The following is a 17,274-nucleotide window of genomic DNA, read 5'->3' as shown; positions in this document are numbered from 1 at the left end:
CAGAAGAGCTGCACAGGAGAGCGAGAAGAAGAGTCAGTGGGAGAGTATTTCAGACCAGGCAGACGTTACTAGGGCTGTGTGAGGAGGAGGTAATAACTAGATACAGACTGAGCACAGATCATGCTAGCCTTATATGCAGGGCCCCAGAAAATTCACAAAATCACGAATGTCACAGAAATCGTGTATTTGACTGCCTACCGTGAAGAATATGCATTTTATTTTCCTTACAGTATTTTACATTACTCTTCACCTCTCCTGTTCATTTCATACTTTTATCAAGTAGAAGCAGTGCTACAGTAGCTGTACACGCTCCGGCGTCAATGCCGTGCATTTGGTTACTACGGCAATGGGGTCAAACACATACCAGCTTCATGATTGGTGAATTCCTCATACTGTACAATGATGTAACATGCGAGTCAGAGGCGGGAAGTTTAAAATGGTTGTTTAGCTCGTGTTGATTTATTAGCTTGCAGTGTATGATTAACATCAAAAAAGCAGACAGCTGACAAATAAAAAAAAGCTAGTGTTCAGAACTACAAAAAGGGGACGTTGCATGCAGATGGTGGGATTCTGTTTTGCTCAACTTGTAATCTTGAACCTATATTTTGTATTATTATTATTGTTTTGTAAAGGTATGACAGGTTAAAAGCCCATCCTCTATTAATGTCTTATTGGTTTAAGTACTCTCATGAAAATGCGTGGCAGTCAGCTAATGAGTACTGAATTGGCTGTCGGCCACGCTGATAATTAAACCTATGCATATGTGGCCAGCTCCAGATTAATTGAATAATTTATTGATTTGAAGATGGTCACATATAGAAAAGGGGACATCAGCCATTCGAATAAGGAAGGAGAGGAGTTCGAGAGAAAACAATTGTTATCTACCTGCCTATTTACCTACCTACTTACCTACGTGCTTACCTGCCTACCCACCTGCCTCCCACCTTCCTGAAGGGTACTTGTATTTCATTTGCTTGTGTTTTGTTTAGTTTGGCCAATGTGCCATTTTTTTTGATTATTGAAAAGTGTTTATTATTTAATAAACATCTGGAGCACAGCCGCGTCTCAGTCACCCGCAGTGCTCATGTTGCTGCTTTCATTTCCTGGTCCGATGTCACTCTACAAGCCAACCTGCCACAGGCTCCCACACTGAATTCCTGTTACAGCCAGTCAAAATTTACACTTTTCACTTTATTAAAATGGTCCAGTATGCTAGGCAACAACTAATCAAACATTTTGTATTTCTTACTTGTGGTTTGCATTGTTATTTATTGTTTAAAGTGAGACCCAAAAATGCTCCAAAATTAAAATGGATAGTGATAATAGGAGCATGCTGAGAAGTCCTTGCAATATTCATTTTAGTTAGGAGAAATATTGTCAAATATTGAGACGCTTTGACAATTTCATTAACGCAAAAGTACACAAAAGTATGATGAGTTACAATGATTTTAACTTAATGGAAGAACTAAATGGAAGAATGCACTCTAACCTCAACAGTGGGTTTTAAATATTTAGTGAAATAAGAACTCAAACAATAGCTCCTTGCAAAGAAAGCCGTAGTCAAAGGAATATTCTACGATATAGCAGCGTCCATGCTTGCCTTGGTACTGTGATGTGGATCTCTTAGGTGTGTACTGAGCAGTGTTGAGTGGGGCACTGCCATTATGGATTTGCCAGTTCATGCCCAGTCTCCACCCTGTTGCATGCACAAGGCTAAATACTACAGTGCAAGGCTTTTTTGGCTGTTTGGGATAAGTTTAGTTAAACAAGCAAATAGCTTTGTCATGTCTCCAAAAAGCTGATAAATGAGAAGGCAAAAAATATTTATCCAGTAGCTAAAGGCGACAAAAATAATAAAAATTAAGAATAGTTATATATTTGTTAAAATAAAACCAGTTTAATTGCATTATAGATCAATGACTTCATTAGGTTAATGGTTAATTAACTCAAGAAAAATATTTACAGTAGAATATTTATGTTTGATATATTTTTTTTCTAGCCTAAGGCTATATTTTTTTTTAAGGAAGTTTAATGTTAACCACAGGAAATCCACCCATACATCTGTCTTTCTGCTATATGAATGTGTGAATGTGAATGTGCTGAGATGTAACGTATGTATGCTGGCATTCAACAGATAAAGCTGTGTCCTTACCCAGATGCTTTCTTCTTGGCGGTATTGCTTCCAGTTTCGACCGGTGTCACTAAACATTAGGAGATAACTTGTCACCCAGTCTGAACTCCCATATCTCCCTTGAGTGGCAACACCAGCTATCTCAGTTCTCTCTCCAAGATCAATTTCTAGCCATTGATATTTGTTAGAATCCAACGGGGACCAACCTCCTGCTCCTTTAAAAACAGAACAATAATATGACAAAAAGGTAAGTCAGAGTATAAAGCCTATTTTCAATTTCATGAACAATGGGACTGATTGATTAAATGGAACACCTAAAAAGACATTTTCATTCACTCCAAAAAGAGAGCCAGGTGATATACATAGCAGAGTATTCTTATCACATCAGGCTTCAGTCTCTGCGTTTATATGTTTTGAATAAAAATAAAAATAAAAAATTAACAAAAAAAAAACAGTCCAGGTAAAGCTCTGATATCTCTGCTGCTGGCAGAAGATCAAATCCTAATTAGGATTATACTCCAATATATTTTAATAAAACAGACTTGACTATGGACTTGGCTGTTAACTTGTTGTAATAGTGCTTGAATGCTATACAGCACTTTAATATTAGCTGCTGAACATTTGAAATTTGCAGAATTTAAGTGCAAATATATTAGAAAATGGAATACAGCCAATCCATTAATGGTTAGTTATGGCCCCCAGAATACTGTCTTTGAAATTATGTACAATAACTTCCACCTCAATCAGCTAAAATGACTAGAAGTAATACGCATTGCAGATTACTTTGTAGAAATATGTACATTGTATGTGTAATTTTACTGAAGAAAAAAGAGTGATTGACACTTACATTTTTAATTAAATCTAGAGATCCACTTATCCAAGTGAGAGGAAACATGTTGCTTTAATGCCACACAATCTATTGTGTTAGAAGCAAACAGGAGAGACATTTCAAGGACAGTAATCCAAGAGGAAAACCAGTTACATTATTAAAGAGAAAGTTACATTAACAGTTTTTATGTGCACTGCCCCATTATTATGCTGTTTGCAATCATTTTGAGTGGTTCTTCCTACAATTAGGTCTGTGATGAGGTGCTTTGGCTAAAGTTCAGAAACAGTTCTTCACTTCTATGTGCCTGACAAATACATAAGTAACAAAGGCTAGATAAGCCATGTGTCTATTATGTTTAATAACTAACTGGTATACAGACACATTCAAACAATCAATCAATCAATCAATCAATCAATCAATCTTTTTTTTATATAGTGGACCACCATCGCAAAACACTTTATCATTGGCTTATCAAACTTTTTTTATTTGTCAATTTGTCAGCTCCAAATGACTGGCTTGATTTGAAAGACATTATTTTACACAGAATGGGTGTTCCACGTAACTTTGTGGATTTTAGGAATCTCTTTTGTGTAATTACCTCAACAGATACTTAACATATCTGCCATTTTGGGACCAAGCATTCCCATCATGAACTGTAAATTAGATTTGCCAGCCCTGTATCAAAGTGTAATCATGAACCTCATGTTGATAACATACTCCAATCAAAGCTCCAATTAAAATGTGTTAGCTTTTCAATTTACACATAATCCTCAAAACAAACTGTATATTGTTCTAGTTCTTTGGGGTATGATGTCTAGTTTCACCAAGTCTAGTTTTTTTTTTTTTTTTTTAATATGGTGAGAAAATTCTTAAATGAAAAAATGTGAAAAAGGTGATTCAAAAGTGAAAAAGTAGATCATAATAACAAGTTCAGCAGATATTCTAATTGGCATACTACAGCAGTACATGGAGCAAATACTTTGACCTTTGCCAATTCATTTGAATGCAGAGGAACAAAGGCTGAGTGGAAGCACAGAATAATGTACTGCCTCAATATCCAGAGTATCACCAGAGTCATTTTAATCTAATAGCTGGTAATGTCTCACGTGGAATGGGTCCAGATATTTCTCAGACGATCCTTGGAGATGTCCGTTACATACCGTATCACTAAAATACCTGAATTTACTTTTGTTATTTCATTTCAAAGGCATAGTCAGTGTTATTCTTCTCTCTTTGGCTGTCATTTAAGATCAGGGTCAAGGGATTTTTCTGTCCCAAGCACAAAGGCATGGATAACATTTAACTGACAGGGCCACTGCAAGACTTGTATCACAAAAAATATGGTAAATATTATGCATAGCTATGGCCAACATTTGTGCATTACCCTATAGAATGAACTAACTTTGCTTCATAAAGTCAAATAAAAGCTGCTGAATAATGTTACGTTAACATATTGAATTACACAACGCTTTGTAGTTTTCCATATACTTAACGATAAACTGACAAAAATTAAAAAATGAGACATTTTGACATCTAACATGATATAATGTACTACTACATAATATATAATAGTTTTTTGATTATGTCTAGATCCTAAAATTGTAGGTGGTGCAAAACCTTTGGCCAGAGCTGTACGTGTATATTCACTAAAAGTAGTAATAGAATGAATTATATGTTTATTCGCTCAATCCTGTTTTTGTAATTGTTATCATACAAAAAGCCAGACGTCGAGAACTATACTTCACTACACAAAGTTCTCAACTTGAACAAGTATCATGTGAGTGATACGATATGTTTGTAAGAAGTATAAATGTTTAAATATGTTTGAATTATTTTGTCAATGAAAACAGTTAGATCACCACCATCAGTGAGTTGCTTTGTTAAGAAATCAACAATTTTACAAGAATGGCTTCAAAACTGGTACTATTGGTTTATACCAGTTTGAGCAAAAGTACTCGCTGGAATAAAATACAATTTTTTTCTTTTAAGCTAGTTGTTTGATCAATACACTTTTTTCTTTTTTTCTTTTACTCTGGCTATTTATAGTTGCAGCATAGAAAATCAAAACAGATAAGAACATAGTGAGCCATAGCGGTTTTTTGGTGTAGCATCTCTTTTTATGGTAATTTATTTATTTTTTTGTGCAAGAGCAGAAACAATTTTGCTGCAGAGTACGTGACTGTAAATTCAAAGCAGTCTTGTGCATCAAGTGTTTTCTGGTATTCTGCCAGTAATCAACCGATCGCAGACCTTTAAGTACACAGTTGAATTGCAATCGTTGACTCTTTCCTGACTAGAACGTCCTGATGGTTTGACAGCGTTGATCCTCATTGAGCCACATGATGGTTGGCAACCACAATGGAAAATGCATCTAATTTTATAACGATAAGGCCCAAGGTTTATGTTCTGCAATTTCACCACAAATCTGCAAAAATGTGTATCTGAGTTTTGGAACGATCTTAGGTACAACGTAAGTTAAGGTACAGTATTAACATCCATCCATCCATTACCTGTAACCACTTAATCCTATAGCGGGTATAGAGGTAGAGCCTAACCTGGCAGACACAGGGCACAAGGCAGGACTACACTCTGGATGGGGTTCCACAGAGTTACTACCCCCACCCAGAGTCAGCATATTTGTAATTTAATACCACTGCACATATTTGCAGTCGTTCAAGGATGTAATGTTTTTGAAAGACATAATAATGTCACCACATTGGAACAGGAAAATTATGCTTGTGAAATGTAGGATTTACTACCGCAGAGGAACACCAGTGTGATGCTCTGGCCTTTGTTTCAAATGATATAAATTCTATTAACTATGACTGGAATGAGTTAGGACGGTGTTTATAAGTGATTTTCTTAAAACAAAACAGTAACACTCTTGCTCTGCCTGTAAATAGTGTTTGTGTGTTTTGGTGGCGGTTGGCAGGGATGGGGTTAATTCGTGTCCCTGCCAAAAATATGTGAGAATGAGGCTGCTCCAAATAGAATAATTGGTGATGACTGAGAGCAGCCACATCATATAAAAGGAGAGATCAGGGCTCCATTAAGAGAGAGACTACCAGGGAGCTAGAACAAAGGAAAGGTACTGTGTGGATACTTTGAGAAAAATCTATGTTTGATATTGGTAAACGGCTTAGCCATCCAGTTTATTAGTTTACAAATTAAAATGTGTAGTTAGGAAGGAGTCAGGTTTTTGTTTTGTTCATTTTGTTTTGTGTTTAAATAAACATACAGGCCTGCCCTGTTTAAAAAATAAAACATCTAAAAATAAAATAGATCTACCTTGTTGGAATGCTGTTTTTTTACACAAAATGACAAAGACGGTCATGCATGTAGCAAACTCAACCCAGTTTGTCACAAAGACGTTACCACGATTCTATCTGCATAAGACTAACCAAACAAAAGTGTCATCTATAATGTGTTTAATTAGCATGCCTCCACACCTTCATCTTGTTTAGACAATAATACCAAAGAATACTGCAGGTTTTGAACAAAAAATTAAACATAAACTGCCCTTTGTTCATTTAGATTCAACATGTCTGCTGTTGTTTAATGTCTTAGAATGGAACTGGACAATTCTCTCTAGTTTTTTTCAACCATGTCCGTACATCAAAGAGGACTGTTCAGACAAACACATCTGTCTACTGGCTGTGTGGTCCAGTGGTTAAAGAATTTTTATATTTGTAGACAAGTATATGTAGATAATGCAGTTTTGATACTGTTGATTATCTTTGATACATAGTACACATTTAGGATTTATTTATGACTTTTGAGATTTCTGTTCTTTTATATTTATGTAAATAATATAATGTCCTTATTTATTACGTAATAAAAAAGTAGTGTGTTAGATTATTCGTTACATATTACTTGTTCTATTGCTTTCTCTTGTCTTGTCCTGTGAAACAGCTGTTGTGACTACTTACTATTTAACTGTATGTCTGGTAATTCATTGTATTAAATGTGTCCAAACAGGTTTTTAAAATGTATGTAGTACAACAAACACACAACTCTTAAGAATTGACTGGATATAGCAAATTGTAATCATTACAAGTCACAAGGAGTGAAATTAAAAAAAAAAAAAAACTTAAGTTACATAAAGGCTTTTTTATAAGAGAATAGAGTGTTAGTTGGGAAAAATGGACAATGTATATAAAACACTGTGTTAGAGAAAGAAAAGTTAACGAGACAAGCTCGTTTTTAGAAAGTAAATATTACTCCCATTGGAAATCGAAAGCGTTATATTATCATTATTATTAAAAGTAATATTACAGTAACAAGTTACTTAAGTTACCCCACCTCTGTCAATAAATTGCTGTATCATTCAACATACCATGCACTCAATGCAGTCACTTGCTAGAGAAGGCACATTTCACCTGAGACAAAATTAAGAAGGTGCTCCCAATAACACATAAAACAAGCATACAAACTTGGTAAATTGGGCCCTGTGAAATCTATTTTAATATATAACAATCACACTGCATTTAAATATACTTTTTAAAGCTGTAGCACATCTTTGCCCGACATTAATGTTTCCTATATATGCCAGACCAGGTCCCCCGGAATTCCTGGTTGCCATGGTGTTGCAAGGCCACAATGTGTATATATTTAACAAGAAATGTATGTTGGTAAAAGCTACACTACCAAGGACAGAATTGTACTTTTCTGTCTTTATCAATTTTTTAAAGGGAATTGGTGCTGTTTTACTCTTTACAATGTATAGTAAATAAGAGCGTAAATTCCTTAAATTGGTAGAAATTCTAGCAGCTTTAAAGTAAAGGAGGAAAGCTAACACTGGAACTGTTTTTTGGGGGGTTTTTTGCATCGGTGCTGTATCCATTTTGAACAACAGATCATGTTATCCACATCATTTAAGTTTCCTACTGAAATGATACTTTCCACCTTAAAAACACTTTGCAGGGAGATTGTGCATGAATTCCTGTGGAGAACAGATGCACGTCTAATGGACTGGTGATTTTCTCATCAATAATTCACTGGTTTCAGTGCTACAGATAATGATAATTTTAAGGCTAAGCATGCCCTTTTCGTAACAAAAATGTCTAGCAGAACATTATATTTCCAAGCCACCTACTGCATTTTGTTCAGTTAATTGGAGAGCATGTACATTTCTAGTCATCTAATTAATCATTTACTTAAAATATGTATGCAGCCTTGCTTCTAATGTTCAAAATCTTATCAACAGGGTATCTTATTTTTAAGTAAACTATCAACTGTATAATGGAACAAGGATTGACTTTTAATTTAATACATCATATGGGTATGTGGCGGAGTGTCCCGCCCCTGTATATATTTGTATTATTATTTGTAGTCTTGTTTACGGCACAGATCAAAGCGCCGCGTATTTGTTATTGTTTTGTTTTTTAAAAACCCCCATGAGGATGCGTGACTGATCAGCTGGTGATTCATTTAACTAGCTGACAGTCACGCATCCTTATTAAGCTCGTGCAGACGGTGACCATCTCCCGAGTTAATTCATTGATTAACTGTTGCTAATCGGGAGATGGTTACTGTATATAAACCTGCAGCTCTCTACCCTGGGGGGAGAGTGTATTAGGAGTGAGAGCGGAGAGAGCGAGGAGAGAGAGAGAAAACGAAACTTAAAAACAACTGCTAAACCTTATTTGTTTATTTGTTTGGCCAACGCGCCTTTTTGTTTTGTTGTCTGTTTAAATCTTTTGGTTTATTATTTAATAAAACACTGACCAGCGTTGCACTCAGTTTCACCACCATCCATCCATTGTTTGGTTTCCGTTTACTTCCTGGTCCGTAACGTCACCAGTCACATGGCACTCAACAGCTGCTCGGCCACAGGATATCATTTATTTTGAGCACTTTGGTTGACAGAACCAGTCAGATGGCCCTCTTACCCACCCAAAAAGTTCTCAAGAAGACACTCTTATACCATCACAATTTAGTTCTGAAGAACTTTTTGTTTAGCAGGGAGATAAGGGAGTGATAATGTTGCCAATACTAATACAATAAAACAAATAAGGTTTGGTTACTACTTTAACTGTTGTAAGTGACTTTTAGAGGGTCCAAGTATCAAATACATACATACATAGGGCTCTAAATTGGCAACAAAAAGGGCAAGACCAAAATGGCCTTCAGTTCAATAAATTTGTAGAGGGCACCAAGGCCACTAAGCTTAAGCAGTTCTGTAGCCAGCCATGAAAAATCACTGAGGCACTTGCCCATGCAGTACACAGCCCCCCCACCTCCACCCCACAAACGTTTTATAACGGGAAAAAAGATGAACAGTTGTTTTTTTTTTTTTTAATTTAGTAGTCGCCAATTTTTGTTGTTGTTGTTTTCTCCCCAATTTAGTAGTGTCCAATTATTTGGTTTAGGTCAGCTCACCGCTACCACCCCTGCACTGACTCAGGAGTGGTGAAGATGAGCACACGCTCTCCTCCGCTTTTTTACACACTGCAGATTCACCATGCAGCCACCCAGAGTTACAGCGTCGGAGGACAATGCAGCTTACAGGCAATCCCGCAGGCGCCCGGCCAGACCACAGGGGTTGCTGGTGCCCGGTGAGCCGAGGACATCCTGGCCGACCTAACCCTCCCTCCCCCCCGGGCGGCGCTCGGCCAATTGTGTGCAGTCCCCCTGGTCGACCGTCCTCGGTCGGCAAAGGAATAGCCAGGACTCGAACCGGCGACCTCCAGGCTACAGGGCACATTATGCACTCTATGCAAGTGCTTTTACTGGATGTGCCACTCGGGAGACCCAACAGTTTTTTTTCTGAATAAGATACTATTAAAGAATTAAGTACGTGAGGTTCTAAATTTCAGGAATAGCAGTGATCTGATTGGCTTTTTTTACGCAACATCATGTGCATCTGATTTTAAATGTAGTTTGCCAATCTTCCTGTGACCACTGGCATCAAATTTCTCATCTCTGTGACAGTCCAGCAGGGCAAGACCACAAAGCCGATCTTCAGACATGGAAGATCTTGTCCAGTCCTTCAAATAATTAATAATAATTGTGATGATTAATTGTTTGCTTGCATTAGAAGAGCAGTACTTAAAATGCAGCGCAATTCATTTTATTCCGCCACCTTCATTCTGCATGTTATTCGCTGGAGTAGAAAGGTCTTATTCGGCTCGTTTCACTTTTTAATAAAAATAGTCAGCAAAAAACATATTTAAAGTCAGGTACACTCGTCAAAAATAAAACCCCAAAACCAGAAACTATATACTGATATTAAACTGAAATACAGACAATACCAAACACATCAATCAAAGCAACTGTCTATATACCTGCCACTCAGAAAAGGAGAGAAGTGAGGGCTATACAGAGACTTGACATAAAGAAATAGATACAATTTAAGCATGCAGTATGTCGAGCGGCACACTGGCTCAGTAGCTGCAGCGCCCAATCCCCTTCTCCTCTGCTATAGACAAGCAAAATTAAAACAAAAAAACACACACTCCGGCTGTGAAATCACGTTTCAGCGTTTTTCAGGTCAGCACTTTAGAAATGTTTACGCCACTTAGAAGTGGTTTTCTTTCAGGTTTAACATATTTACTGTACGTAACTTGAATATGCTTCAATTGCCGTTATCCCCTTATTTTAATTTCCTTATTTTTTACCACGAAACCAAAATGGTAGGAAATACTATTCTACATTGTGTTACGATGTTTATTATCATTATTTGTCCATCTCGTGGTATTTAGGGGAAGTGGCCCCAGTGATCTGTTCCTTTTGATGTGGATACCGCTAGGACTGAAAAAGGAAACAATCTATTAGTGTCGGAAGTGTTTCTTATTGCATTTGTTTGTTCTGCTAACTGTTTGTCATTTGTGTTGTCAGACGAGTCAGCACTAAACTCGGACTACACTGCACCACTTATTCACAAACTGTTTGTTTTCGGGACTGTAAACTCTTGTTTTGCACGGAGCGATACACATGGCTGTGTAGTGCCCGTGCTTATTAGTTAAGTGTTGTTGACACGCAACCCAGCCGAATAAAGGAGCTTTTTTTTTTAACTTTAACTGTCTGTGTGTGTTATTATTGCACTGCACCAACTACACCTGTGTACTACCAACCAAACGTTCACAGACACCCACAGTAATTGCTGCATGGCCGTCGTTAATTTTGAGCCCTGCATATAAAAGTCACCATAATAAATAAGAGGTAATATTACTGCGAAACAACTTCCTCTCACACTGCCTGGGCTTTGATACCATGGCAGTGGCAGCGTTGTACAATTACCAAAATAAAAGGTTTAACTGTTCTTGTACACAATGCCAAAACTTCACCCCAGTATGACAGCCATCTTAGGTCACAGGTCAGTATTAAGAGTGGCGGTAGAATGTGTCCAAAATACTGGACTGAAAATATGAGTTAAGCTTCTGAAATGGTTAATGATACATTAGAAGCAGCGGCAGTTGAGGCGGCTGCAGAGTTATTACAGCAACATATAAGCACACCTCACAGTGATGCTTAATAAATGTTAATGTTCTTTACAAGTCACATGCAAAATTCTCCTTTCATCATATGGGGTTGGGCAATTTAGCATTAAGAAGGTGGTGTTCTTTTGGATTTAAATATAAAAGTATCCAAATAATAATGAAAATGTACTCAATGGTTTAGCACCATGTGGAGCTGCTGCTGCCTGGCACTGATGGAGAGCTGTCAGGCAATGAGAAACCCTGCTGGCCAATTAGCAGGATAAGAGCAGACTGAACTCCACAGCCATCCCTGGCCTGGGATGAACCAATCAATTTCTTTCCAGGGAGAAAGCTTTGTTGCCTGGCTGGAGTACAGTTTTGCCCATGCCTAGAAATGTCACTGTCCCCACTACACTACCCTATTTGGACAGATGAATAAATGCAGAACAGCAGAGGATGGCATAATTACTGCCCTAGTTTACCCACTCAGAACCCTTGCAATTTTTGGGGGGTAAAACCAGGAATAGTGCATGGTATCCCAAATATTAATTTGTAGTACACTCTACAGTTACAAGTCGGAGGCCCATAATGAGATCTACAAAAAAACATTTGGTTTTAAACACATACTGCAACAGAGAAGTAGGGCTACTTATTTTCTGCGATTGCAGAATTAGGTATTTTGGGAATGGAATTTTGCAGTGTTTTCTACTCGCAGATCCAGTTTTCTGGGTGTTTTTTTGCACTACACCCAGCCAGGTTGAGTTAGTTCTACATGTGACTTCACTCACTTGTCTCTGCTGGAACTCAACATGGCGACTGCACTAACGAAGAAAAATATTTCAGCAAAAGACAGACCTAAGACATTTTCTTATTATCTATATGATGATGGTGGGATACTATTCTGCAAATGTTGCTGTCATGCACAAGTCAATACCATTAAATATCATATTGCCAGTTGTAAACACGTAGAGAACAAGAAAGCAAAAAAGACTGCAACAAAAAAGGCAAAGCACTGCATTCTTCTATGCTGAAAAACCTAGACCCAAGGTACTGCGCTTAAGATGGGATTTCCCAAAGTACATCAGCTCAATTAATTGTGTATTTCATTACTGTTTAGTTTATTTCTTTCCACATTTAATAAAGCTGTAATTTGCAATGTTTAATGATGGTCGTTTCTTAATTAAATTATATTATTTGACGATTAAGAAATGAGCTCAAAGCTATTTCAAAGGAAGCTCAAAGCTATTTCAAAGGAAGATTGTAAACATGATTCTCACAACAGTGCTGGACATTTGTTTTAATATAATTAAGTGGTCCTGCTTATTTTAATTTCAGCAATGAGCCAAGTGATGTTTATAAACATTATGACATGTGTCTTCAGGTGCTTTACTTAATATACATACCATATGGGAGATACTGAAATTGAAGAAGGAATCTATGAAAAAGATCTAGGGGTTTATGTTGACTCAGAAATGTCTTCATCTAGAAAATGTGGGGAAGCTATAAAAAAGGCCAACAAAATGCTTGGATATATAGTGAAAAGCGTTGAATTTAAATCAAGGGAAGTAATGTTAAAACTTTACAATGCATTAGTAAGACCTCATCTAAAATACTGTGTTCAGTTCTGGTCACCTCGCTACAAAAAGGATATTGCTGCTCTAGAAAGAGTCCAAAGAAGAGCGGCCAGAATTATTCCGTGTTTAAAAGGCATGCATATGCAAACAGTCTAAAATAATTTAATCTATTCAGTCTTGAACAAAGAAGATTGAAAATCATGGCTTTAAATAAAAAAATAAAGGAAATGGTGGTAATATTTGTTAATTTACAAAGTTTAATTATCAACATTATATTTATGGTCAAGTGCCAAATTGATGAAAAGTGGGAGAAAAGGAATTGGTCATTTTTGAAGAACGGAATTTGCTATTCCCCTGAATGGAAAATCAGTAGGCCTAGAGAAGGATTTGCAACACTGGACATTTTGAACAGCAGACTGCAATGCACTGTACTTGGATTTATTCAGGTATATTAAGGTACTACAAATTTATTGCAAAAACAATATTTATCTAAAATTATTTTTGCACCTTCAATGCAGGATTATTAGCCTCTCTTTTACCATATGCCACATTTGCCAAATGAAAAATAAAGTAGAAATAGTGAACTCACCATCCCGTCTGTTAAGCTTGGCAAAGCCAGGACTGTGACTATCAGACAGCTGTGATGAACTATTAAATGATGTCTGGGGCGATGTAGATACCAGTGGATCGTCACAATTACCTGTCAAGGGAAAAATATGTAAATTAGATTAATAAGCTACTGATTTGTATTGCTTTACAAAAAATAATCAAATAAATAAATAAATACAAATATTTTGAATCACAGGTATGAAGTTGATATATTCCTATAAAAAATACTTTAAAATGACCAAAAATAAAATGTTTTATCAATTTATAATATACAGTGTGCAAACTCCTTTATATTGAGGTGTACTTTTAAATCACATTTCGATAAACTCCTTGCTAGGAGATGACATGTCTCTTTCAATATCTCTAACCATATTTATTTTCTTTGTTAATCCTTGAGGGGATGCTCTTATCCAGTTTTGTTTGCAAACCCCTCAACTTAAAGATTACAAAGTTCCTGAAACTGAACATCCATAATAAAATCAAATTACAAAACAAACCAGGATGTGGGTCGACAAGTTTTGACAAGTTGAGCGAGACAAAATGCATGACTGCCGTTCGTAAGCCGACGCAGTAACAAACAGCCACGTGTGCGTGAAGGTTTCACTTCTGCAAGGAACATGTCTGTTTATTCTGTTTAGCCATATTTTTGTTGATTGAGACACACAATGAGCCAGATTGCAGCAGGGATGAATCAACATTTGGGCTGACGGTTCAATCCAGAGAAGCTTGAATTGAAGCGTCTGTAACAAGCTGCTTCCGGGGCATTGACACGCGCATTGTGTACTTGTGGCTGTCACCCAGGTCAACCCTGCTTTATCAAAAGCAGTGTGAAATCGGTTGTATTTCTTAATAAAAGTTTTGAGCCATTTGAAATGTCCAACTTTGAGATATCACCATAAATTACTTAATACAGTTATATTCCTTTTAGATTTAATACTACTACTACGACTTCTGCTAATAATAATACTACTACGACTACGACTATGACTAATAATAATAATAATAATAATAATAATAATAATAATAATAATAATAATAATAATAATCAATGGCAAAAGCATTTTCCACTGGTTTGTAAGTGTTTTTGATCACTATACAATGAAATCAGTAGTGGGTGTGTATAAAAACTACCAGCACAGATGCTCCAGATAATCTGTCAACTGAGCATTCGGAAGGTACATCTATATAATAAATACAATATTCAGTGTGTAAATTCAGGCCTTTTGTTAAGTTTATTCCACCTGCAGTGTTGGAATTAGAAAAGAAAAGTTGTGTCAGCATTTACTTGCTTCACAGCCATATTGTTTGTTATCATTAAAGCAGATAAGAATAATTATTGTTTTTGTTTCTATTGTAAGACCAAGTTTTTGTACAGTAGTTCAAAGTAACATTACAGTTAAAATATAAGGTTATTGCATTAAAGTAGGTACAGTATTTATTGAAAGTATTCATGACTTAAAGGTAATGTTGCATTTTACTCACCCAAAACACATTTTACTCACATAGGGCCTAATTTACTAAGGGGCACGCGTTATTTAGTGACCAGTTTAAGATTGCAAATAGACTAATGAGATGAGCTGTATTCACATTTACTAACAGGCATTCGTGTTAGTGTGCACCTTAAAGTAATCACTGATTAATGCTGATGGAAACCAGGAGGCGTTTGCACTGATAGGTGCACTAATAAAGCGCTTTTTCTGGGATGACAACTATTTGGCATCATGGAGTCATTGCTCTACAGAGGTTACAGATACAGAGGTTGAATGGTTTAGGTTCCAGAGCTGTAGAAAATGAAAGGAGGCCTTGCAGGAGAAGACAGCACATTTTCAGCTCCATCAAACTCTTCTAGGCCTCACTGAGGAGATGGTGGGAAGGTATCGATTGAGCACTGAGATTATATTAGCTTTGTATGCTACAAGCTGATCTCGAGCCAACAACTGCCAGGAGTAATGCTGTGTCTGGTCTAGTGAAGCTGCTGTGTTCATTACATTATTTAGCCTCTGGCTTTTCAATCTACTGTGGGTGCAGTTGCTGGGCTTTCCCGACCCAAGCTCACTGGGAATTATATTACATTTCCCCCACACAGGACTGGTTTACAGGACTTGAAAGTGGGCTTCTACCAGGTGGCTGGCTTCCCCAGTGTGATGGGTGCTATTGATTGTACTCACATAGCACTGCCACCACCAAGTGAGGGGAGCATATTTTCCAAAATAGGAAGCTTTTGCATTCCCTGAATGTACAAATGGTGTGTGACTCTCAAATGGCAATCCTGAATGTGGTTGCTGGCTATACTGGTACTGCCCACAATAATTATATACCGACACAGAGGTCTGTTTGATGATTTTGAGACTGGAAAATATGGGGAAGGATGGCTGTTGGGTAGGTGTTACTACATTCCAGGTGTTAATGTTGTTGATAACTGTAACTTTGCAACAATCTTGTTTACTTGTTTATTAGGTGGTGCCAGCTATGGGCTAAGGCCATGGCTTTAACCCCTGTGACTGATCCTAGCAGTCCAGCAATGTTTCAGTGTAATATAGCACACATGTGTCTACACCCTCGATCACTGAGCGGACATTTGGGCTGTTGAAAAGTCGATTCAGACATCTAGACAAATCAGGAGGGGTGCTACAGTATAGTCCTGCAAAATGTTGTCAGATCATTGTTGCATGCTGCATTTTGCACAACATGGCTTTCAACAATGATTTACCAGGAGATCATGTTCAGACAACCTTCCCCCTGATCCACCTATGGAGCCTGCTCTGCTGGGTGATAATGAAGGACAGGGCAGAGAAGTGAGGCTACGTATCATCAATCAATATTTCTCGTATAAGTATAATAAAAAGAATACAACATTATGCCATTGCACAACATACATTTTATTGTATATGCATTAAAGGAGAAAGGAAAAAGTTTTTTTTTTTTTTTAAAGACTAATTCAGCTCGCATGTCCAACATATGTAATGAGTGTAGTGGTTCTCAACCAAAGAAATCAAGGCATATTTCACTCTCAATTGCAGTAATTATTTAACACGTGTTTTTTTAACATGTACATACTATCATATTTGTGACAAATTAACATTATATAAATGGAAAAAAAAAAACTTTTATACATAGTGGAGCATCTGCTTATTATTTATTTCATCTGGACTTTCTCCCAGGAGCATTTTTGTGTGATTGATTGGGCATCCCTTCTCTCTGTCTTCGTAAAGTAATTCTGTGTGTGTGTGGAGGACGGACATTTGGAATTGAAGATGCTGAGGGTGCAGCTGTGGTTGTCATTGAAGTATCATCCTCTTTGGTGGATGATGTGTTGCTGCTGTTTCTGATCGTAGTATTTATCATCTCCAGACCTCCAGTAAGTGAGGAATTCATGCTGTGATTCCTGCTGCTATATGTTGATTTTCACTTGACATATTAGCTGACATCATCTGTAGAGCTCTGGTATGCCCTTGTAAAGCTTGTGTTTGTCTCTCCACAGCCTTAATGAGCTTTCTTAGAGGTGCACGCTGGAGGCTGGACCACATAAGGTATTATAATTTGAGACAACCTCCTCCACTAGAATTTCAAGCTCATCTACGTGAAGTTTAAGTTTACGTTGCCTCTGCCTGTCCCCTGCTGAGGCCTGTGTCTGTTGTTCAGTCATTTTGCCAATGTAAGCCACCTTCACCTTTCACAAAAAGTCACTGACAAAAATATAGACCTGCACTG

General features: G+C 37.1%; 1 protein-coding gene across 1 annotated transcript in view; it reads right to left on the bottom strand.

Moving 5' to 3' along the window:
• Positions 1–17,274, bottom strand: part of LOC117963540 (contactin-associated protein-like 5) — a 113,692-nt gene that overhangs the window by 71,069 nt on the left and 25,349 nt on the right. Inside the window, exons 2-3 of the mRNA XM_058991942.1 lie at positions 13,544–13,654; positions 2,153–2,346 (exon numbers count right to left, since the gene is read on the bottom strand). Of these exons, the coding sequence (XP_058847925.1) occupies positions 2,153–2,346; positions 13,544–13,654 (305 nt within the window). The remainder of the gene's footprint in view (positions 1–2,152; positions 2,347–13,543; positions 13,655–17,274) is intronic.

The sequence above is a fragment of the Acipenser ruthenus genome, chromosome 2, assembly GCF_902713425.1.
Source record: "Acipenser ruthenus chromosome 2, fAciRut3.2 maternal haplotype, whole genome shotgun sequence".
NCBI lineage: Eukaryota > Metazoa > Chordata > Actinopteri > Acipenseriformes > Acipenseridae > Acipenser > Acipenser ruthenus.
This window is presented reverse-complemented; position numbering and strand designations above follow the sequence as displayed.